This window comes from Phodopus roborovskii, unplaced genomic scaffold, assembly GCF_943737965.1.
Source record: "Phodopus roborovskii unplaced genomic scaffold, PHOROB, whole genome shotgun sequence".
Classification (NCBI taxonomy): domain Eukaryota; kingdom Metazoa; phylum Chordata; class Mammalia; order Rodentia; family Cricetidae; genus Phodopus; species Phodopus roborovskii.
Window position 1 is genome coordinate 16,807,921 of NW_026126540.1, and position 26,021 is coordinate 16,833,941.

At 35.8% G+C, this 26,021-nt stretch overlaps 1 protein-coding gene across 5 annotated transcripts in view; it reads right to left on the minus strand.

The window, feature by feature from the left end:
- Window positions 1-1,226: 1,226 nt before the first annotated feature.
- Window positions 1,227-26,021, minus strand: part of Rbm46 (RNA binding motif protein 46) — a 46,366-nt gene continuing 21,571 nt past the window's right edge. For 3 of the 5 annotated variants that reach the window (XM_051199144.1, XM_051199145.1, XM_051199146.1), the window contains exon 5: window positions 1,227-2,052. In XM_051199144.1, coding sequence (XP_051055101.1) covers window positions 1,853-2,052 — 200 coding nt within the window. In that variant the 3' untranslated portion in view covers window positions 1,227-1,852. Of the gene's footprint in view, window positions 3,081-7,063; window positions 7,124-26,021 lie in introns of all 5 variants that reach the window. The other 2 variants (XM_051199147.1, XM_051199148.1) reach the window with 2 other exon arrangements.

Here is a 26,021-nt window from a genome sequence, read left to right on the forward strand (position 1 = left end):
AAAGGGAAAGTGATTAAAATGTGCAAAAAATACTACACCATTATAAATACACCCCCAAAATATCTGCTACTATGTGACTTCTTGCATTTACCAATGTTTTAGCTTTAATATTATAAGGATCACAGGGAACTTAAGCTAGACTCAAATAGATTAAAAACTGTTCAAGATCAAAGAAGAGGTTTTTGGCAGATACAGTAGTCAAACTTGATACCAAAGTTTATGCGCTTACCATTACATCAACATGTATCTTCAAACATTTTTATGTGACTTTAAATTGTTTGAGTTGTTTGTTTTGTTTTGTTTTTTTAATTCCCTAAAGTGAAAAGTCCATGAGAAATTTTTAATAACATAATTTGGGCTATTACAAGTATTTCTATGAACAACTAAATGTGAAAAAGAAAAAAAATGTAAATGTGTCTCTTTTTCTGGTGTAGAGTCTGAGTCACCTGTATCCCATGGGTAGTCCTCTCATAGCAGCTGGCAGCATTCACTGCGTGTTTTCTGAATACATGATTTTCACCTGAGAGCCTATCATATATGTGACAGCTTTGTTGTGAAATAAATGCAGTGCTGAATTTCATGACTATACTCTTTTAGATCAGAAATCTAAAGCACTGAACTGCAAAGGTAGTACATATGCTCTTGGGGGGAATAAGCCTTCTTTTGCACTGAAAGAAATAAAAACAACTGGGATTCATTTACTCTTCTAACAACTTTTGAATCAAATTAAGCTGAAATGAAAATTATTTGCAACTATTTTGAATTTTATGTATGCAATCCTGGCTCTACCACTTGTTATTTTTAATATTTAGATGTTAATGATATCTACCAATATCTGAAAACAATTATTATAATTATCCATGTATGTTAAATAAACCGATTAAGTCAAAATGATCTGAATTTATTAATTATTCTTAAGTAAAAGGGGGAAATTTCTATGACTCTACCAAGAAAACATTTCTATTAGCACTTGAAATGATTTTACTCTATTTTACAATACTCTTCATAATATCTGACACTTTGATCTCATGAAGACATGGGACCTAAGCCCCTGAAACTGTTAATCTGGAAGGTGAAACTATTCTCAGAGAGACATTTGTGTGTGAATTCTAATAAAAACAAAACACACATTAGTAGCATCATATATTTAATGTTGAAGAATTTGAAGTATAAAAATTAAACAACACATGATTTCAACATTTAAAAAACATTAACACTTCTTACCAAAACAATGCAATGAATATCAAAACATAAATGAATCAAAACTATAAAAACCTTAAATATATTAACAGCAAAATTGTAATTTATTTGTGTAACAAATATTAACTAAAATATTTAGTTACTTTCAAGGACCACATGGTAAACTGATTTTTTATTGTGACTTCCAAAAATCTGTATCTTAATCTCTTTTGTCTCATCATTTCTTTCTACATAATAGTTAGATGCTTCTGGTTACATAACTGTTCTGAACTCTACTACAGATAGCGATCCTTGGTAATCTAGTCTAGTACAAACACTGTCTCTAAGTACTTCAATATTTGCGAAATGATGTTTTACAAAGTTGTTATACAAAAAAAAAATAAAATAAAATAAACTACTGGAATCTTCAAACTCAGGATTTAGAAACCCCCCAAGTTTACAAAGACAGTAGTAGTTTGCTATCACTGAATAACTTTTAAATGCATCTCTGCAAATCCTACCACTCTTGTCATTCTGAATTATAGTTGATGTTTAATATGTTAAGATATAGTTTTTAAAGTCAAATGTGCAAACCCAAATCTAAAATACAACAGTACTTTTAATTTCCATGCCTTATACAAAGAAATGTTATACTAATGTATCCAGACTTTCTTCAGAAGAATGAGGCCTGATTGGAGATATATAGTCGTTGTCCAACATGGCTGCCATTAGCAAGTGATATTGTTGGTGACAAGGGATAACTTGGATAAGAGTAAGGCCTTGAAGTATAAGGAAGCACGCTGGGAGTCCCAGAAGAGAGGGTAGCACTAACAGGGGAAAGACTATTTATTGAGCTGCGACGGAAATTGTAGTCTGTAAATAAATATATGAACAATTATGCTGCACATCTTCATGGACACAAATTTAATTCAAGAGACAAAACATTCAGACAACAATCACATTTTAACATAATGTTCTAACATTTAAATACCTGATGATACTGTAATGATGGTGGATTACTATCACTGCAGTGCAAACACTAACAATTACATCAAGTCAAGACTCTTTCCTTAACTGACAGCACTGCTTGAAAGGTCTTACTATAGTGCATTCTTGGGTATCTTTTTCTTTCTAATGCAGAAAAAAGAAACCCTGATTTCTCTTTAATCAACAAAGAAGCTTCTTTAAATTTGGTTTTGACACCAAGTATATTATGAAGAGAAAAAAAAGAACAGCAAATTCAGTTTCTTTCTTTCTTTTTTTGAAACTATATTAGGCATCAAACCAGCATAAGCACTTGCCCCCTGGACTTCTGGTATTAACTGTCCAAAATTTCATTATTTAAATGCTGGCACAAACACTCATATAACCAAACACATCAATTTAACATTAGAGTCTCACTGGTACCACAAAACAGGAAAATGAGTCATCTCTATCAAATGAACTTCAAAAACCATTATCAACTTAATAGTATAGAAAATATCCAAAATTAACCAAATTATTAAAACAATTATATTTGAAATATTAATTTCAAACAAACATTCATCTTATGGACCAATAATTTCCTGCTTCCTTAATTATAGTAATTTTGTATGTGTGTATTTTATTGACCAAATTTGTAGATCCTGTTCTTTCCAAAAACTCAACTATGCTCTTTAATGTAAGTCAAAGTGGTGACTGCAACTGTAAAATGATCATGTATAAAAATTTTGGTATTTTTGGAATGGAAGAATGGAATAAGATAATTTAATGTACAGGTCAAGCTTCCCCCCTCCAATATCATTCACTATGAGGCCTATAACACATGAGCATCAACTTAATGTTGTCATGGGACTTAATGTATAACGAACAGGAATGAGACCAACTGCAGGAGAATAAGCTCAAGCAACATCAGAAAGGACCTATTTAAGAAAAAATAAAAAAATGAAAATCAGTTGTAATTAGTTTTAAATGCTAGCATTGTAAAACTCTAATTAGATTATTTTAATAAATTACTTTTTATGAATGGTACCACATGGTCAATAAAGCAGCTTATTTTAAGAAATGTTATGAAATGTCTAAAACAGTGTTCAAAATATTCTGGATATTTTGAAGTTTGAAATTACTTTGAAACCATTTGCTTTTATAACATCATATTTACTTTAAAGAATCTACTTTACTCAAGGGTTAAAGTATTGAATATAAACTGAAACGTTAGATGGTCTATGTATTGATGAATAAATTGCCCTTTTACAGTTCTGATTCTTTCCTGTTGAAGACTGCTATCTGAACACAGTCCCTTAGTAACCACATACTGCTAATGCACATAACTCTAAATTTTACTTATGTAGTCATCAACAACATGGTTTAAAAGTGACTTCAGCAGATAGGAAATGTTTCCAAGGAGATATGCTTTCTTTGAGTTTCCATCCATTCAAGACATAATGGAACCTACTTATGTGAACTCAGAAGGTAGAGGAAGATTAAAAACCAAACTAGAGAGCTGGCTATGAGCAAAAAAAAAATAGCATTTCTGGCAGCCTTTATCATAAATCTTTAAACAAACATAGATCACCTACTATATTCTCATTTTTAAAGAAAACTACATTAAATTTAAAATTAGAAGTTGATTCATAACATTACTCATGTAAGATGAAAACAAATCTCCAAACTACTCCAAGAATTGGGCAAGTGAAAGACTTTAGCTAGATCTTTGTTAAAATTTCACAAGTGCTTCATAAATAACTCTATTCCAAACACCACTATGAATCTAAGTGTATTCAGAAAAACATCTGGGTGATTAGAAACCAGAATATATGTCAAATAAGATAACAAATGTAAAATAAAAACATATAGTTAAATAAACATAGGAGTAGAAGCATATTCCTTAGGTATATTTTATGTATCATATAAAACAGAAAGCAGACAAAAATATTAATAAATGCCTTAAAATTTCAAGCATGTACATACTTGCCCCAACCCTATCCCATTTATTCCCCTTGAAGTATATCCTCAACTATTCAGTCCCATTGTTTTAGACCCAACTCAACTGTACAATGTTTTTCCTTCTTTATGAATGACAGAGAGACAATTTCAGAGTTCAAATTTTATACTTCATGTAATTCAGCTATTAGATATTTAAAATTGAAGTAAAATTTACAAACAGTAAAAGGCACATACTCTATGTATTCATTTATTGAATTTTTAGTTATATAAGCTTATGCAATCCACACTAAATAGATTTTTAAAAAGATATCCACCTGGTCACTTGTCTCTTTTCAATTTGTAGTCACTTTCTGACTTCTACCACCATGGATTAATTCATCTAGTTTTGAATTTTGTTACTTTTAAAATACTTGCTATATTTGTTTAAATTCTTTCTAAAATTCATGTTATCTATTTCAGCAATCTCTTCCATTTCATTGTTAATTATTACTTGGCTACATGAATATACCATGAATTTTGTGTAATCACCTACTGAAAAATATGTGAACTTTTCTAACACTGATCTCTTACAAATATGCTCTATGCTCATTCTTATATAAATCTTTTGGGATGTTTTTTCTTTGGGGTAAATACCTGGGAACAAGGTTGCTGGGGCATGGGGTAGAGATATACTCTAAAATTCTTTACTGTAACCACAGTGTGTTCAAATAGTAAAATATGAAGTTGTCAAATGGTCACACCACATCTTTTACAACAGGTGGTATGCCAGCATACACACACACACACACACACACACACACACACACACACACACACACACACACACACGGAGGGTAGAAGGTGTTGCTCACTACATCTTACTATGGCTTTGGTTGGCCTGGAATTCACCTTGTAGAAAAGTTTGGCCTCAAATTTTCATTCACCCTCCTACGTCTGCCTCCCAAATGTTGTGATAATAGGTATGCACCACCAAACCTGGTCTAGTAGTTTTAGCTATAGCTATGCCAATAAATGTGATACTGTATTTCACTGTGGTTTTAATTTAGATTCCTTTATGACTAATAATACAGCATTGCATATGTAAATATCTTTGTTCAGATATATTAAGCCTTTTGTTCATCAATATTGGTTTTATTTTTTGACTACTGATGCTAATAAACTTTTTGCTAATCTAATTCCAAATTTAAGGTGGAGAATGGACTGAATGAAACTGCAAGTTGTTAATTCAAATGAAATAACCCCAGTTCACATGAATGACTAAGACAGAAAACAGTGGACTAGGTAAGGGAGATCCATAGATCCATGGGTATATGGATATTGAAGGAGCTAAAAATGTCAGACCTCCTGACTCCTAGGAAAGTATTGTTTCCATCTGGCCATCCTTTTAAGAAACCTTAAACAGAATATTTGAAAGAAAACATCTCCAAAGACCGCCAAAATTCTCCATTTCAAAAGACCAGAAGAACAAATGTCAAATCAATGGTGCTATTCCCTAAGCTGCCTGGGTGTGACTTGTACCTATCCATTTTCACAACTTCTGTTCTCAATGCATGCAGCTTCATACACAATTCCTTACATGCTAAAAAAAATTTGTAATTTCATTTGCACTGGTGGTGAGAGATCAACCATGAGAATGTTCTAAAAGAGATCTCTCTCCCTTCCTTCCAGTGTCTCAAGTATCCCAGGCTATCCTTTAAGTTGTACCAGGGATGAGCTTGATACTACTCATCCCTTTGCCTCTACCTCCCCAGTACTGGGAAATAATAAGAAACCATGAACAATAATCTCTCTAGAAACCAAGACATAGCACACAAACAAAAAAGAGAACACCATATAAAGAAAGTGCCCACTGACACTGAAATTAGCTGCTTTCCTTTTAGTGATGCAAGAAGACCAAACTAACCATATTGTGAGATGGTTATTTGTTCCCTATGTACTAAAGATCATAATGACAGACTCTTTGTAATGCTAGTTTCTCAACTGTCTAGATAGCAGCTACTTGGTGCAAGAACTATGACTGGAGCTGTACGTCTAGGCTTCAGAACAGGCCCCAGACTGGAGCTCACCAGATAAATACCTGGGCCAGACTGAAGAAAAAAGGCTTAGACTTAAATAAGGACAGCAACTCTCCTCAGGTTTCATTTTTTTGCCAGTAAATCAGTCCTCACAATCATGTTTTCTAAGTAAAGCTTTAACTCCATGGGTTTAAAAGAGGTAGTTCTAAAATAATACTGTGTGTTTGAAACTTCGGTAAGATTTAAGATCTGTAAGTTTGAGGATCTAAAATTTAAGTGTCAAGAATAACAAACATATTTCTCACAGACATTAATAATCTCTGATAATGCTTGTCTAGCACTCAGTACATGCCAAATATAACCATATGAGACAATGGAGCCCTTTGGTAATGCTGAATTAAGGCACATCATGGTGAAGTAACCTACTCAGGACACAGAATTATTACATGGGCTAATTCCCTTTACACGTAAAAAGTGAGTTTTAGCTATTCATAAACTGCCTTCAAGCTGCAGCCCTGCCCACCTAAAGGTCTCTTTCTTGTACCCTGGTGAGAAAAATCCACAGTGAATTGTTATAGAAATAATTTAGAGTCAAAATATTATTTTAATAATGTAGAAAAATAGTCTCATTCTAAAGCTTACTTTGAGAAATACCAGCTAACTATATCTGCTTTAAACTACTATATACAATCTCAGCGGTCCAATTTAGATATCAGAACATTGTTAGGTTCAAAGTTTGGAAAATATCTGAAATATGGAAACCCATTTAAATTTTAATTTTTTTCTTAATGAGTCTATAGCTAATAAGCTCTTATAAACAAAATACCACAGAGGGTTTCATTATACAATTCTAGGCATTTCCTCATATGGTCAGGAGAGGACTAGCTGAAAACTTTTTCTGAGAACAAAATATAGCACAATATTCCTAAGAGATGTTTTCTTACCTGCTTATTTCCTCCAAATTCTTCTACACAGGTCCAGGCTGAAGAGACTGTGTTCCCTGTCTGTAAGCAGTGAAGACAGAAAAGAATTGAGTCTTTAGGTTGGTGTTATCCCTATCTTGGAAGTGCATGGAATCCTTGATAACTTTAGTTTAAAACTCTCTGATTGGTAATTAAAAAATGGAGAAAAAGAGACAATTGGCAAACAGGTATCATTTTTGGATTCTGAAAAGATGAACAAAGAACAGTATTCTGATATCTAAATGAAAATCATGATGGTACATCATCTAAAAATACTTCTAAGTTAATTAAGTTCTTACTCATCAGTGTATTCAGGAAATACTTGCCTATTAAGATAAAGAATTTTAAAAATTAAACAATGATGCATAATTTCAGAAAAGCAGAGAAATTTAAGCAAATGGAGAAAATGTTCTGTAGGTATAGTTATTTACACATGAAGTATCATTTCTTCCCTGCCTTTAGAAGAGATGGATGGCCAAAATAATGCTAAACTTCAAAAACTTGCTTGACAAGACAATTTTCCTAGGAAACTACTATAACCAAATACAGTTCCACTTTAACATCCATCTATTTTAGTTGTCATCTCTTCATATGCCATAAATCTTTCCATCAAGAATATATATCCAACTCTATGCTAAGAAAATACACGCAAGTATGTACAAGTAAACCATATCCAATGATCTCCAAAAGCACTGTAGCATTTTAAATACTTTAAAGAAAATTCAGCATAAAAATGTTCCAATAACTTGTTACCACATAATGAACTAGTTATTGAAAAATTTTATTTTTAAACACAAAACACCTATCTGAAAAACAATGGCAACAGCTAAGATGATAACAATTATAGAATCATGAACTTAAGATATAATGAAAATTCAAAAAGGTATAATCTTCTTGGAGAATTGTCTTGTCCCTGGTAAGGACTGGTCAAGTCTCAAAATGGAAATGACAAACAAGGGGAAACTATAATACATGAAAAAAAAATCAGTGAAGCTCAGAGGTAACAAACTGGGAGCTGAGGAGGAGCTACTGTTAAGGCAAGACCAACCTTGGTAATACTCAACTCAAGTAGACCGACTCATAAACTAAACTCAAATAGAGCAGCAATGTGAACTGAATTCAAGGTCACTGAATTGGCCAGTACACTAAACCAAACTTAAAAAATGTCTCATTTCCCACTGGGAATAAGATAATCTAGACTTTTCAATCCTTTGGCACCTTTGTGATGAGGAAATAACTCCTCTCTGAGTAAAGGTAACATCATGTTAGACTTCAAATTCTCTATAATTTTTATATGAAATATCTGGCATTCAATAAAAAAAATCAGTATATTAGGAAATAAACATGATCATCTAAAGTTAACAAAACAGGTCTCTATAATATTTAGACAATAAAATTTCAAACTGGATCTTAAAATAATTATGTCTGGACAGTGGCCCATAAACCCACATGTAGATCACTAGACCACTGAGAAAACAGAGGACCTGAAATAAGTTCATCTTAACAGAGGTTTGTACTAGTGTACATCAGAGGAAAGACAGTAATAAGCTGGGAATCTGTATTATAGGATAAAACTAAACCTCTATCTTCCATGCTGCATAAAAATCAACTTAAAATGAATCAAACATGTAATGTATCTAAACTCTAAACTATAGGGGGTAAATGTCAAGATATGAGGATAGGAAGTGACTTTCGGAATAGCTTGGGACACAATGACAAAAACTGACAACTGAGACTGCAGCAAATAAAGCCTCCGCATAGCAAAGACAGCAGTGAATGAAGACAGAGCCTTACAGAATGAGAGAAGATCTTTGTCAGCTACTCAACTGACAGGAAATTATTATCCAAAATACTAAGAACTCAAAGAATTTGTTATCCAAAGAACAAATCATCTAACCAACAAATGAATTAAAGAGACAGTTCTCAAATGAAATATAACTAGCCAATAAATTTATGAAAATGTGTTCAGTATCTTAGCCATTACAGAAATGCAAATGCTTAAAAGGAGTAGGGATACTTGTCCATTGCTTTAGGGGTGTGACTTAATCAATCAGTATGGAGGTTCCTCAAAAAAATTAAGGTTGATCACATGATCCACCTACAGCAAACTCCTGGGATATACCCAAGGTGGTCTATGCCTGCACATCACAGACATATCTGTACATCCATGTTTACTGCAGCAATAGTCACATTAACCAACATAATGAAAGCAGACCAGCAACAGATGACCAGATAAAGGAATGTGGCATATATACACAAAGGAGTTTTACTCGAGCATAGAAATGAGATTATGGGGCTGGGCCCACAGCTCAGGGCAAGCATTTGGACAGAGCTTGGGTCCAACACACCCCATCCTCTCTTTGGAACTTCCTGGGTTGCCTCTGTATATACTGCACCTGCCCCTCCACTCGAAACCATCTTGAGCCTGTCCTCACCTGACCTTTGGGTCCCTTTGCCTGCTTTCTGCCTCAGGTGAGTCTGGGACCAGCCCAGGACAAATCCATCCCTCCCCCCCCCCAAACACATCCTTTCCTGGGAACTGCCTTGCTTAGCTCCACATCTCATTCACCTCTATACCCTTGGCCTGAGTAGTCCAGTCCTGGTACTCCAGACCATCCCTCACCCAGAGCCAGCCTTTCCCTCTCATCCTTGGCCCTGCTGGGCCCACTGCTCCGGGATGAGTGTTTGGCCAGAGCACAGATCCAACACACCAATACTAGCTCTCCACATACTGGAGCCGTCACTCCACATCTGAAGGCTGCCCTTACCTGACCTTTGGGCTCATTCACCTGACTTCTGCCTGAGTGCTTGAGACCATCCGGAGCCCACCTTCACAACATCCTTGGTCCTGCTGTGGCCTCTGGTTGAGAGACCGCCAAGTGAGCTCAGATCATCCAGAATTACTGGCATCGAACTCCTGACCCACCTACACCCAGTGGGACAGCAGGGTATAAAGAGAGAGACTCCACCTGCACCCCCTAGAAGAAGTGGTGGGTAGACAGCAATACAAGAAGACACTCAACAATAGAAAGACCAGTATGACACCACCAGAATCTAGGGACTCTACACCAACTAGACCTGATCACCAAAGCAGATGAAGTAGAAGAGAACAACTTAAAAAAATAACTTCATGAAAATGATAGAGGCCCTCAAAGATGATATGGGAAAACCCCTTAAAGAAATGGAAGTAGAAACAAACAAAAAACTGGAAGAAATAGAGGAAAATGTCAAGCAAAAAAATGTGAGAAATGAACATATCTCTTAAAGACAGCAAGGAAAGCCAAGAAAGAAAAAAAAAAAAAAAACAATCAAACAGATGAAGGAAATAATTCAAACAGTTCAAGACCTGAAAACTGAAATAGAGAAACAAAGAAAACACAAACTGGGGGAATGCTGGAAATAGAAAAACTGGGCAAACAATCAGGAACTATAGATGCAAGCATAACAAACAGAATACAAGAGATCGAAGAGAGAATCTCAGGCACTGAAGATAAACTAGAGGAAATAGATTCATCGACCAAAGAAAACCTTAAATCCAATAAATCCTTAACACAAAACATCCAGGAAATGTAAGACACCATGAAAAGACCAAACTTAAGAACAATAGTCACAGAAGAAGGCCAAGAAGCCCAGCCCAAACATGCAGAAAACATATTCAACAAAATCATTGAAGAAAATGTTCCCAATCTGAAGAAGGGCAAGCTTATGAAAGAACAAAAAGCATAACAAACACCAAATAGAATGGACCAAAAAAAAGTCCTCTTGCCACATAAAAATCAAAACACCTAACATACAGAATAGAGAAAGAATATATAAAGCAGTGAAGGAAAAAGGCCAGATGATATATAAGGCAGACCTATTAAAATTATACCTGACTTCTCCAAGGAAACCCTGAAAGTGAGAAGGTCCTGGATAGATGTTATACAAATACTAAGAGTCCATGGATGCCAGCCCAGGTTACTATATCCAGCAAAACTCTCAATCACTATAGAGAGAGAAAACAAGATATTCCATGATAAAACCAGATTTTCACAATACATACCCACAAATTCAGCCCTACAGAAAAGTTCTAGAAGGAAAACTCCAACCCAAGGAAGTTAACTATGCTTACAAAAACATATACAAAAGATAATCCCACTTTACCAGAACCCAAAAGAAAAAGTAGGGCAAATATACTCACAATAACATCGCCAACAACATATCTAAACCAACAAGAATTAAAAATCAACTGTCCTTACTTTCCTTTAATATCAATGGACTTTATTTTCCCTCCTATTTATTTTACTGGTTATTATTTGAGTCATCTGCAGTCACATCTCAGTATCTACATTTTTTTCTTATTTTATATATCGATCCCAATTTCTCCACCCTCCCTTCCTATCTCCCTCCCTCCCATGCCCCCGACCACCCTCCCTTCCATCCCCTCTCCCCACTCCACAGGGAGGGTGGTGCCTTCCAGGAGGGGTCAACAAAACCTGTCAAGTCATTTGGAGCAGAAACTAGGCCTACCCTCCAGCCTCTCGGTTAAGGGAGTATCCCTCCATGGGGAATGTGCTCCCAAAGTCCTTTTGTGCACCAGGGATACATCCTGGTTCCACTGTCAGAGGTCCCTTAGACTACCAAGGCCTTCTAACTAAGACCCATGTTCGGGAGCTCTGAGTAGGTCCAATGCTGGTTTCTCAGCCATCAGCCTGGGAGTCCATTAGGTCCTCCTTGTTCAGGTCGGCTGTCTCTGTGGGTTTCTGTAGCCTGGTCTTGTCCTCCCTCTCTGCATCTGGATTCCAGTTCGCTCACTGTTTAGCTGTGGGTGTCTGCTTCTGTTTCCATCAGCTACTAGATGAGGGCTCTATGATGGTGGATAAGTTAGTTATCAATCTCATTATCAGGGAAAGGCATTTATGGTGGCCTTTCCACTGTTGCTCAAATTGTTAGTTGGGGTCAGTCTTGTAGGTCTTTGAACATTTCTCTAGAGTCAGTTTTCTCTTCAAGCCTATAATGGCTCCCTCTTTTATGGTATCTCTCTCTCTCTTTCTCTCATCTATTCCTCCCCTGACTCAATCCTCCTAGTTCCACATGCTTTCCTCTCCTCCCCTTCTCTTTCTCCTAGCTCCCTCTCCACTCACTGCCCTCCCCCCAAATACCAATATTCTCAGGAGATCTTGTTCCTCTCCCCTTCTATTAGGGAACTTGTATGAATCTTTGAGGTTCCTCCTTGTATCCTAGTTTCTCTGGTGGTGTGAATTATAGGCTGGTGATCCTTTGCTCTATGTCTAAAATCCATATATGAGTGAGTACATACCATGTTCCTCTTTTTGTGACTAGGTTACCAACCTACAGATTCAATGCAATCCCCATCAAAATCCCAGCACAATTCTTCACTGACCTTGAAAGGATAATTATCAACTTTATATGGAAAAACAAAAGACTCGGGATAACGAAAACAACCCTGTACATAAAGGAACTTCAGGAGGCATCACCATCCCCAACTTCAAGCTCTATTATAGAGCTATAGTCATGAAAACAGCTTGGTATTGGCACAAAAATAGACAGGTAGACCAATGGAATCGAATTGAAAATCCTGTTATTAACCCACACACCTACGAATATGTGATTTTTGACAAAACAGCTAAAAGTATACAATGGAAGGAGGAAAGCATCTTCAACAAATAGTGCTGGGACATTGGATGATGGTGTATAGAAGACTGCAGATTGATCCATGTCTATCAACATGCACAAAGCTCAAGTCCAAATGGATCAAAGACCTCAACATTAATCCAGCCACACTGAACTTCTTAGAAGAGAAAGTGGGAAGTACTCTTGAACAAATTGGTACAAGAGACTGCTTACAGAACATAACTCCAGTAGTACAGACACTGAGGCTGACAATTAATAAATGGGACCCTCCTCAAACTGAGAAGCTTCTGTAAGACAAACTGGCAGCCCACAGCTGGGAAAATATCTTCACCAATCCTACATCTAACAGAGGGCTGATCTCCAAAATATACAAAGAACTTAAGAAACTAGTCACCAAAACACCAAATAGCCCTATTAAAAAATAGGGCACAATATTAATGGTCTTAACTAGCATATAAAAAGAATGGATGGAATGACAGAGCCCATCCTTCTTCTGCATACAAAAAAATGCACCTAAGCTTCAAAGACAGGCATTACCTCAGAGTAAAGAGTTGGGAAAAGATCTTCCAATCAAATGGACCCAAGAAACAAGTAGGTGTAACTATCCTAATATCTAACAAGTTAGACTTCAAACCAAAATCAACCAAAAGAGATGAAGAAAGTCGTTTCATATTCATCACAGGAGAAATCCATCAGGACAAAGTCTTAATTTTGAACATCTATGCCCCAAATATAAAGGCACCCACATTCGTAAAAGAAACAATACTAAAACTCAAATCTTCACATACTTCACACACTCATAGTGGGAGAATTAAACACCCCACTCTCACCACTACACAAGACCACCAGACAGAAACTTAACAAAGAAACAAAAGAACTAACAGAAGTTATGTCCCAGTTGGGCTTAACAGACATCTATATAACATTTTATCCAAACACAAAAGAATATACCGTCTCTGCTCCACATGGAACCTTCTCTAAAATCAACCACATACTCAGCAACATAGCAAACCTCAACAGATACAAAAAAAAAAAAAAAAAAAAAAAAAAAAAAGGAATAACCATCTGTACCTTATTAGACCACCATAATTGTTGGAATTCAACAACACAAATTGCAGAAACCCTATAAACTCATGGAAATTGAACAATGTGCAATTGTACCATTCCTGTGTAAAAAAAGAAGAAAGAAATTAAGACTTCCTAGAATTCAATGAGAATGAAAACACAAAATTCCCAAATTTATGAGACACTTTGAAAGCAGTGCTACAAGGAAAGTTCATTGCACTAAGTGCCCATATGAAGAAAACGGAGCATAGTCACATTAGAGAATTAACAGCACAACTGAAAGCCCTAGAACAAAAAGAATCAAACTTACCCCAGAGTAGTAGACACCAGGAAATAATCAATTTGAGGGCTGAAATCAATAAAGTATAAACTAGGAAAACAATACGAAGAATCACTGTAACAAAGGGTTGGCTCTTCAAAATCAACAAGATAGATAAACGTTTATCCAAACTAACCAAAGAGCAGAGTGAGAACAAGAAAATCAGAAAAAATCAGAAATGAAAGGGGGGACATAACAACGGACACTGAGGAAATCCAGAAACAATTCAGGTCATACTTTAAAAACCTGTACTCCACAAAATTCGAAATTTAATGGAATTTTCTGGATAGGTATCACCAAAATTAAATCAAGATCAGATAAACAATTTAAATAGACCTATAACCCCTAATGAAATAGAAGCAGTCATCAAAAGTCTCCCAACAACAACAACAACAAAATCCCAGGGCCAGATTCTTCAGTGCAGAATTCTACCAGAAATTCAAAGAACAGGTAATATCAATACTTCCCAAATTGTTCCACACAATAGAAGCCGAAGGTTTATTGCCAAACTCTTTTTACAAAGCTATAATTCCTTGGTACCCAACCCACACAAAGATACAACTAAGAAAGAGAACTACAGACCAATAGCCCTCATAAAATACTCAATAAAATACTCAATAAAAGTGTAAAGGTCTAACGGGTGTGTATAGAATAATAGAAGCAAAGGAGAAATGAGTATTTGAAGACACTACTAGACAATCTAAGACTTATAATAAAACTTGTTAACATAGCCAAAACAATCTTCCAAATATCAAGTATATGAAACAGGAAGTTGAAATAATTTCATTGGTATAGCTACAAAAAATCTGAATGTTTTCAGATAGAAGCTTTTGCTTTTAATGTTTAAAAAGAAAAATTGATGTCACCTAGTTCATTTACATGTGCACATATATGCTACTGATTCACCCTAATGTGACACTAGTTCATCATATGGTAAATTTAAGCATGTATGCAGCTGATTTATGCTTGTGTGGCGCTACAGAGTAACAGGGATATGGCAATCTTCCATAATTCTTCCATAATAGAATAGGGAGCTGGTTTAGTGGACAAAGCATTAGCTATGTAATTAACTTGAAGACCTGAGTTCAGATACCCAAAACCCCCTTCAAAAGCTGGACCTATATAGTAACAGGAACTTCTGTAATCCCAGTGCACAATATGGAGAAATGGGAGGTAGAGACAAAGCATGACCAAGCAGCTCTCAAGATAGCTAGAAGAAAACAGAACCAACCAAAAGGCTTATCTCTGCAAAGTAGAAGACACTATCCAACTCCAGAAAGCTGTCATATGTCTTAAACCGGCACGCCATTCTCATTCCCACTCATATGTCATACACATGCACACGTAACAAGCATTAAAAGAAGTTAAATCAAGAGGGCTGAGGATGAACTTAATTTGGTAAATTGCTAGTTTTGCATATATAAGACCAAGTTCATTACCCTCTCTTTCCCCTCTGCCACATGAGTAGGAGGACAGCTTGGGCTAAAAATTCTGAATCCAAAACAAACAACAACAAAAAAGATAAAGGGCAATTATTCATAATTTAGCACAAGACACAAATGTCATTAACTTTAAAACAGTAATAAATGGAATTACATTAAAATTAAAAACTTGTTTTCTCAAGATACACAGTGAAAAGGGGTATTATAAAATATATATCCTACAAAATGTAAACAAGTGACAGAAAAAGGCAGATAAGACATTACATCAGTAGTTCTCAACCTGTGAGTCATGACCCCTTTGAGGGACTAATGAACCTTTCACAAGGGTCACATATCAGATATCCTGCATATCACATACTTTTATTATAATCCATAACTATCAAAATTACAATTATAACATAGCAATGAAAACAATGTTATTGGTGGGGGTCACCACAACATGAGGAATTATATTCAAGAGTCACAGCATTAAAAAGGTTGAGAACCACTGCTTTAGATTAAAGGGACAGTCTACAAAAGCATACTTCTTAAAGAGGATAACTTAATAACATATAATCCTTACAAAAATATTTCCCAGTAAATGCTCTTTCTCTTCCTTCCTCCCTCCTTCCCACCTCCCTCCATCCCTCCATCTCCCCCCTCCATGAGACTGCACAACTAAAATTCACATTATCACTAACAAAGTGTAAACTAGAAAAAGTCGTTTTGGAAAACTGTTCATCACAGACCACTGATGTTTTAAAAACTATATTCAGCAAAGCTGAGTGCAAATGACAACTAAAATGTATTATGTATAAGAATCACCATAGCATCGTTATCCAAAAAGTCTAAAACTGACAGCATCAATAAAAACAACAGAATATAAAATCCAATGGAATGCTTATGTTCATAACAGCAAATAAGCTGGGGTGGTAGACTATTTGCCTACCACTCATTATGCCTTGGGTCAAACCTTTGTACCACATAAACTAGCTTTAGTGGTACATGCCTGAAATCTCAACATTTAAGGATGCAGGAGCAGGAGGATCAATGTAATTCTTGGCTCCATATAAATGTACACATCCTGGAACACATGAGATCCTGCCTGTCTCAAATAAAAAAATAAAGTAACAGCAGGTGAACAAAACTGCTACAAAATATCACATGGATCATGTTCAGAATCACAAGGTTAAAGAACCAGACCAAGTATATAAAAATGCATAGATTTCAAAAACACACAGAATTATCCAATTAGAACAGTGGCTAAATGATGGAAGAAAAGAGGCTAACATCTGGAGGAAAATACAATAAAGCAGCCTCTAGTGGGCAATAAACTACACACATTTGTCACTAAGAAAACAGTTGGTATACTTAGTTTACATGTAGTAAATAATGACTAAAAAAAAATAAAGCAAAAACATCTTCTATTGATGTAAAAGTATTCTTCATATATTGTGATGAAATATAAAACCACTGATTCTAACAGGTTATCAAAACCAGATAATACAAAGTAACAGAGATTCCCATCTATAAACACTATTAAAACTCAAATGGTTATTTTCTGTACAGGTGTGGAATGGAAACATTATAAGATACAGAAACTATCTTCTCTCTGCAACACCCCTATCTACTCAAACTGAGTTTTGTGGTTTAGTTTACATCTTTAGTTTAAATTTCAGTGAAAATAAGTCAAACAGAAAAATACTAGATTTTAAATTTAAATCATCAATTACAAGCAAATGCTTTCAACATAAAAAGATAATGATAATTCTTACAGGAAATCCAAAAACAATAGTGTATTACTTTAATGTCAAGCACAAGAGTATTATTTACAGGTGTTCTGGTCCAATTAAATTCAGAATGTATTGGGGTCATTTCTTTTTTAAGTTTCAATTGCTAATGAGGATATTCTGAGAACTATTTTAAAGAGAATATTCAGTAATCAAGACAAGAAACTGGAAAAAAGAAAAGGAATGTCAAAAAGTCAAGAATAGGGTAAAAGACATTCAAAAACAGGAAGTTGGCCTGTCCTTTGTCAAATAAATGTGCTCTTTTTAATTTTGTACTGTGCAGCAAAAAGATAAACAAACTAACATTATTTTCAATATTATCTCTGGTTTTGTTCTCCTGGCCTTTAAACACAACCCCCTCTCTTGCTTACACACACACACACACACACACACACACACACACACACACACACAGCATATACACATGACTGTCAATTATTATTTCTAAAGTTTAAGCAAATGTTCATGGTGTTAAATGTTAATTATACTTAGTTTGTTCCAATTATATTGAATTTGAATTCTATTATACTAAAGACCATAACAAAAATAGTTCATCATGAAGTAAATTTGGGGAAAGAACACACAAGGCAGGAACTGAAGCAAAGTCTATGGAGGAATGCTACTTACTGACTGCTTTCTTATACAAGCCAGGACCACCAGCCCAGGGATGGTACCACCTAGTGGACTCAACCCTCTTTCATTAATCAAGAAACATCTCACAGACTTGCCCACTGGACAATAGAGGCATTTTCTTAATTGAGGCTCCCTTTTCCCAAATACCCCTTGTTTGTGTCAACATGACAGAAAACCTAAGTACATACACACACACACACACACACACACACACACACACACACACACACACACACACACTCACGCTGCATGCACACAGCCAGCCATATACACACCTAACACAGATATGTAATAATTTATAATAATTCTACATATTAAATGACCTACTATTCTGGACATTTGTTGACCTAGATTAAACTATATTTCCTCAGATGCTTTAAAAGCTAGTAAAACCATGGTGGATAATTTCTCTGATGTGTCCTTGGATTCGACTTGCCAATATTTTATTGAGTATTTTTGCATCAATGTTCATGAGGGATATTGGTCTGTAGTTCTCTTTCTTTGTTGTGTCTTTGTGTGGCTTGTAAACCAAGGTAATTGTAGGCTCGTAAAAAGAGTTTGGTGATGAATCTTCTGCTTCTATAAGTATTGGTATTAGCTGTTCTTTGAATTTCTGGTAGAATTGATGGCTGCTTCTATTTCATTAGTATGGCAGTTCCCCAGGGAAATGGGAATCAGTCTACCACAGGATCAGGTAATTCCACTCTTAGGCATATAACCAAATGATCCACATCCACACAACAAAGACATCTGTTCAACTATGTTCATAGAAGCATTATTTGTAATAACAAGAACCTGAGAGCAATCTAGATGCCCCTCAACTGAAGAATGGATAAACAAGATGTGGCACTTTTACACAATGGAATACTGCTCAGCAGTTAAAATCAATGGAATCTTGAAATTCTCAGGCAAATGGATGGAACTTTAAGAAACCATTCCGAGTGAGTTAACACAGTCACAAAAAGAGGAACACTGTATGTACTCATTCATATATGGATTTTAGTCATAGAGCAAAGATCACCAGCCTATAATTCACACCACCAGAGAAATTAGGATACAAGGAGGAACCTAAGAGATTCATGCAAGGTCCCTCACAGAAGGGAAAGGAACAAGATCTCCTGAGCATTTTGGGAGGGGGGAGCAGTGAGTGGAGAGGGAGTTAAGAGAAAGAGAAGAGGGGAAAGGAGAACATGTGGGACAAGGAAGACTGAGGTGGGGGACGAATAGAGGGGATCAAGAAAAAAAGAGATATACCATAATAGAGGAGGCCATTATAGGTTAGGTTTGAAGAGAAAACTGACTCTAGAGAATTGTCCAGAGACCTACAAAGATGACCCAAACTAACAATCTGAGCAACAGTTGAGAGGCTACCTTAAATGCCCTTCCCTGATAATGAGATTGATAACCAACTTATCCACCATCATAGAGCCCTCATCTAGTAGCTGATGGAAACAGAAGGAGACATCCACAGCTAACAACATTGAGCCAAACTCCTGGAATCCAGTTTCAGAGAAGGAGGAGTGATAATAAAAGGAGTCAAGACTAGGCTACATAAACCCACAGAGACAGCTGACCTGAACAAGGAGCAGCTAATGGACCCTCAGACTGATTAGCTGGGAAACCAGCATTGGACCTACTCAGACCCTCTGAACATGGGTCTCAGTTAGAAGCCTGGGCAGTCTAAGGGACCTCTGACAGTGGAACCAGGATGTATCCCTGGTACACAAAAGGACTTTGGGAGCACATTCCCCTGGAGGGATACTACCTTATACTAGAGGCAGGAAGAAGGGCACAGACCCTACTCCAAATGACTTGACAGATTTTGCTGATTCCTCCTGGAAGGAATCATCCTCACTGTGGAGAGGGTGGGAAATGGGACGAGAGAGGTTTGGGAGGATATGAGAGAGAGGGAGAGGGGGAAAGGGTACTGGGATTGATATATAAAATAATAAAAAAAAATGTTTAAAAACCTAGTAAGACCATAATCTCCTATTCCTCCACTATATAAATTATGTTCATAATATATAAATTATGTGACTAAGCAGAAGTTAGTATCAGGGAGTGATGTATTTCTCAAACAGGCCTAGCCATGCTATTTGTTGGAGGAATATGGAAGACTTTGGAACTTTGATGTAGGAAAGTGGTTGGATGCTTTAAGTTGGGCTTAAGGAGCTATTGTACTAGCAGCATGGGAGACAATGCTGAGGGCAATCTGAACTATAGAGGTCCAGTTCAGAGGGGAATAATATTACTATTAATTAGCCTAGAGACCAGTCTTATGATATTTTTTGCAAAGAATGTGACTACTTTTTGCCCTTGTACTAAAAGCCTACCTGAAGCTAAATAGAAGCATTTAATGGTTTTGGCAGAGATTTCAAGACAACCTAGCATTGACTGTGTTGAGTGGTTATTAGTGGCCACTCTTATGTACATCTATAATGAAAAGGAGCAAACTGGACAAAGATAAATGCACAAAATGCAATTTGAGGAGAAAAGGAGCACCAAGAAATTAAATGTAACTACAGGAGTTCCAGTGCTCAAGGAGATAAAAGTTTACTCATGCTAAATGGACTGAAGGGAGTGGTGACCTTAGGGCAAGACTCCACCCAGCTAAGCTTCCAACATGTGAAAAGGAATTAAAGAAAAGCTCAAGCAAGCAATGAAGGAAACTTGTCAATAACAGAAAGCTGATGCAAATGTATCTGAACAAGGGGCCAAGTTCCAGTCCTATCAAACAGTAGAACAAAGTAGCTTTGTCCAAGTGGTTCTGGCTTTAGAGTCAAGGCTACAAGAAAGAGCTATGGAATCTTCCCTCCATAGCTTAAAAAAAGTCACTGCAATGGAAAGTCACTGAGACCAAGCATGTGTCAGGAAATGTCCCTGCATAGAGGCTCAGAGAGGCCACTGCATGATCTGTGAAGGTGAAGCTTAGAGAATCTTGGACACCACAAGATTGGCAAGAGATGTCAGAGTCATGGGATCCCTGTCACAGAAAGCTGCAGTCTGGGTGTGGAACAAGTCCAAGAAGGACAAATGTGTTGCAGTCAACAAAGATAAAAGGAGCTGAAGATCTGAAGAGCACACTGACATCAAGCATGGAGATACAGTTTGGAGTTTGCTCTGATGGTTTTCAGCCTGCTTTGGTCCAGAATTTCCTCACTATGCTCCCTTTCCTCCCTTTTAGAAAGGTTATGTATATTCAGTGCCATTGTGTTGGAAGTATGTGATCTGCTTTTTGATTTTGATTTTATAGTTAAGAGACTGTCAAGTGTCTCAGATTTTGTTTTGTTTTTTCCCCCTTTGTGTGTGTGCCTTTTCTTTCTTTTTACTTTTTTAATATTTAAAAATATATTTTACATATCAATCCCAGTACCCTCTGCCACCTGAGTCCTGGGATTAAAGATGTGTGCCACCATAGTCCAGCTGTCTCAAAGTTTTAAACAGTGTTGGAACTATGATAGATTATGGGGAATTTTGAAGTTGGAATAAACACATTTTCACACTATATGGCTACAAATCTATGGGGGCCAGGGAATAGAATGTGGTGGCATAAATAACAATGCCCCCACATCTTCATACATTTGAATGATTAATCACCAGGAAGTGGTACTATTTGAAAGGATTAGGAGGTGTGGCCTTGTGGGAGGAAGTGTGACACTGGAGGTAGGCTTTGAGGTTTTCAAACCCATACCAGGTCCCAGTGTCTTTCACTTTCTTTATCTCAGTCAGCAGATTAGAATGTAGATCTCAGATACTTCTCCAGTACCAGGCATGCCACCAAGTTCCCTGCTGTGATAATGTACAAAGCCTCTGAAATTGTAAGCAAGCCCCCAATTAAATGCTTCCTTTTGAAGAAGTTGCCTTGGTCATGGTGTTTCTTCACAGCAACAGAACAATGTCTAATATATCTACAGTACACTGAAGTGGTCTAGTTAAGAGTGTGTAGGAATGGTAAAGACATTATTTCTAAAAATGAGGCAAAGTGTGGGTGAGGTATTTTATTTTTAAAAGTACTAACTGGTTAGCAAAATTTCACAAGTCCTCAATCTGTTAGCAGATGTAACATTAGACAAATGCTGGTTTTTACTGGAATTGTATGATAAAGTTACAAAGACTAGGAGTTAATTATTACAAGTAACTGAACAACAAGAAATTTATTTAACCTTTTGACAAAAATAAAACCTTGTCAGGCACAGTGGCACTAATCCCAGCACTTGGGAAGCAGAGAAGAGCAGATCAGAAATTCAAGGCCAAACAGAGCTACATAGCAAGACCTTATCGCAAAACAATATACCACACTCTCCTTCTTCCATTAAGTTTAAATACAAACAAGTTGAAAATACGAGGGTTAGTGTTGTAGCAGTGTCTTTGCCTTAAATAGCTTAAAGGCTTAGACAGTTCTAGAACCTTGCCATCATCTACCTCCCTAAAACATTCCTCTATTAGATTTACTTCTACTTCCTGGGACTTGAAGATAAGTCTTTCTTCCACATGTCAACTCTTCAGACATCTGAAGAGAGCAACTATATAAATACAGAAATTACAGACTGAACAAGTCCCAGATATTTCAACTATCCATTCTCTGCTTCATATTACAGTCTCCAGAGCCTCACTAGATGTCAAGGTTTAACTAGACCATGATACCTAAAAGCAAACACTCCAAAAATTCTAAGCTGAACACAATGATTTAGTCTGGATATTATGTAAGTTTCTTGTTTTGTTTTGAATTATAGTAATTTGGAACTTTGCAGGACAAAGGATTGTTGTTTTGAATTTGCTTTACAAAAAGAAAGGCAATACAAGCATTTTGGTTGCTGGCTTTCATTCTTTGCCACTTTAGTTATCTAACAATAAAAACACACAAAAAAATGTATACAATGAAGATGAGCAAGCTATGTAATTTAGGAAATGAAAACTCATGCTCATAAATAGAAAAATCTTAATGTCTAGGTTCCTTTTATATTTTTCAAATTCTCCCTCTAATAATCATATCTTTATTTTTAAAAAATCATGGTCTACTTAATTGTGACTATTAATCATTCTTGTTTTTAAAAGAATTTTTACTATATATTTATATAGCTCTACAGTATATTTTTTTAGTTTTATTTGGCTTTATTTGCCTAATCACATTCTCCTTGTTTAATCTTTCAGCTTAAAAACTGTGCATTTTCTGTTTTATAATATTTTAATGGCAGGGCTTTTAAATGTGTTCCAAGACAAATAAATATAATTAAAGAATCCAATTATATATGGATTATGTAGTCTCAATATACTCAAGCCTCAGATATATATATATATACATATATATATATATATATATATATATATATATATTATACACACACACTTTAGATTTGACTAGAAATTTTTCATCATACTTAGCAGAATTTCAGAATCTCAAGCTTAAAAAACTGAAAACAAATCTCAATGTTCAATATAACATTAAACAAAAGCTTAAGAAAATGGACTAATTCTGCTATTCCAATAACAGAGTACTTGTCTTCACTGAGCTATTTTCTAGGTCTTCGAACATTTATGAAAATGCAAGGCCATCTGCCTCAACCAATGTTAGTTAATGTAGCAACTCCCTGGTTACAGCACAAACCACAAAAAGAAGCAAGCAAAAAATAAAAAAGCCCCTCTAAAATTTATGTAATTTATGTAATTTTTATGTGTGTGTGTAAGCATGAAGTGTACACATATGCCCATGCACATACACAGGGCCAAAAGAGGGTATCAGATCTCTTATAGCTGTTACCTGGACATCCCAACTCTGGTCCTCATGATGACATAAACACTCTTAACCTCTGAAATATTGCTCTGTCATCCAAACAGACTTCAGAGAAGTGAGATTTGTTTTTAATGCTGGTATATAATTGAGAGATGTGACAGCTGTATGTAGCTGAGGTATAAGAACTAAAACAAAGTATACTAAGTAAATCACAGGCAAAACAAAAAATAGAATAAGAAAATCTGTTCATATTTGTAATTCCCCTATTAACCAGTACTTTAGAGAGCATAAAATCAGTTTTGCTTAAGAGTCTTTCCCTTTCCCTTTAAAGTTTAAAGAAAAATGTCATTTTCCCATGTTTTGGCATCATCATTATGTTTACACATAGTACACCTAAATTTCTTCAAATAATTCTTTTTCTCCTTGGGTGAGATCCAATTAAATTAACAGACATTTCCCTGAAAATTTTTAGTGTTATACACAATTTCAAATTTGTCTATTTAAGGATCATAACAGCTCACCTAAACCTTATCAATTCTGTGTTCCTAAATTTTAATAAATTGTTAGCTACAGAACTGATCCTTCTCCAGCCAAAAATAAAGGAAAAGTAGAAGGGAGGGAAGCTATCCACATATATGACAAACATTCTGCCAATTTTATGACATTCATTTTTCTTATGGCTTGCACCAGTAAACAAGTAGATATGAACATGTACTGCTGAAGTTAATATAGAAAAAAAAAGTTAACAGGCTAATGGTCTTAAAATAATCCACAAACAAAGAAGGATTACAAAAAAAATTTAAGAGAAAATTATATAAGGTGTTCTCTTCGAACTGGAGCTACAGATGGCTGAGCTTCCACATGGGAAACAAATCCATGTCCTCTGCAAGACTAGCATCTCTCCATTGAGAGAACACTCAAACATTATTTTAAACACACAACAAAAGACTGGTTTCATGAACAATTATCAAGTTATCAGGCAATACAATTACAATCAGGTAATGTTTTGCAATGATTGTGGACCTATATACTTTTTTTTCTGGGCAGAAGGGCACTATGCAGCAGACAAGAATACTAGAAATGAAGGCTACAACTAAGTTATGCACACAGCCCCAGCCTAATATGCTTTTGAAGACTTTAACTTTTAAATGTGTGTACATGTGGATCTGTACGTCTGAGTGCAGTGCCCTTGGAAGTCAGAAGAGGGTGATGATGGAACCCCCCCCCCCCATCCCTAGGATTGCTGTGAGCCACCTGACATGGGTTCTGAGGACAAAACTCTAGGAGTCCTCTGGAAAAGGAGCAAGTACTCTTCACTTCTGAGCCATCCTTCCTGTTCCTGTCCTATATGCCTGCTAGTCTGAATTATAGACAGAATTATAACACAAGTCATTATATTATCAGTGTGGTATAAATATTATGACTATTGGATGAAATCAATACATAATAGGTTATATTTAGTTACCCAACAATTTATTTCCTTAAAATATGAGCTATTGCCTAAATAAAAATTCCAATTGCAGTTACTATAGTTTAAGTATAACCTTCTAGGAGACAAATAAGGCCACATGTAATTAATACAAGTCTATTCAACAATAACCTTTTAAAAGAGAAAATACACTCAAGTAGTTATTGATATTCTCATTTCTTAAAACTTCTGATTAAGGCGACTAAAGTTTCAAACAATTGTGCTTCCTTCTAGAGGCCAACAGACAAAGCCTATTGTTCTTGAGGCAACATGATACCAGCTTTTAAACTGGACACCTCTGCAAGGATAAGCTCTGGGACTGATGATATATAAGATATTAACTATTAAGAGGTGATCTGATTTTAAATAAATGTCTATAAGCAAAGGCAATGAAATAATTTAAAAAGCACAAAATAGATGGACATAGTAACAAACACCCACAATCCCAGCATTTGAGGGGTAAAGGAAGAAGGGGAGAATGTCTGAGGCCTGCCTCAACTAAATAGCAAGTTTGAGGCCAGCCTGGGATTCATAAGACCCTGCCTCAACAAGAAAAAAGTAACAAAATAAATTCTTGTAAATCAAAATCCTTACTGTGAACATCTGTCTCTAATCACTATTCTATTACATTATAGTGCTTCTGTATAAACTGCTGTTGCATGTTATATATTAATTAACCAGAAATAAAAGCAAGAAAGGCTGAAAAAAAAACAACCATGTTCCATGTCTCATACTAGCTTCCCTGACTCAAAACCAAAAGAAAGCAGTGAAGCTTAATATAGAAACATAAATTCCTCTTAAAGCCACATTAACTCATGTATTTAGGTGACACCATGTGGCAGAGCTATGAACTGCTACTAACATCTACCATGTATTAAT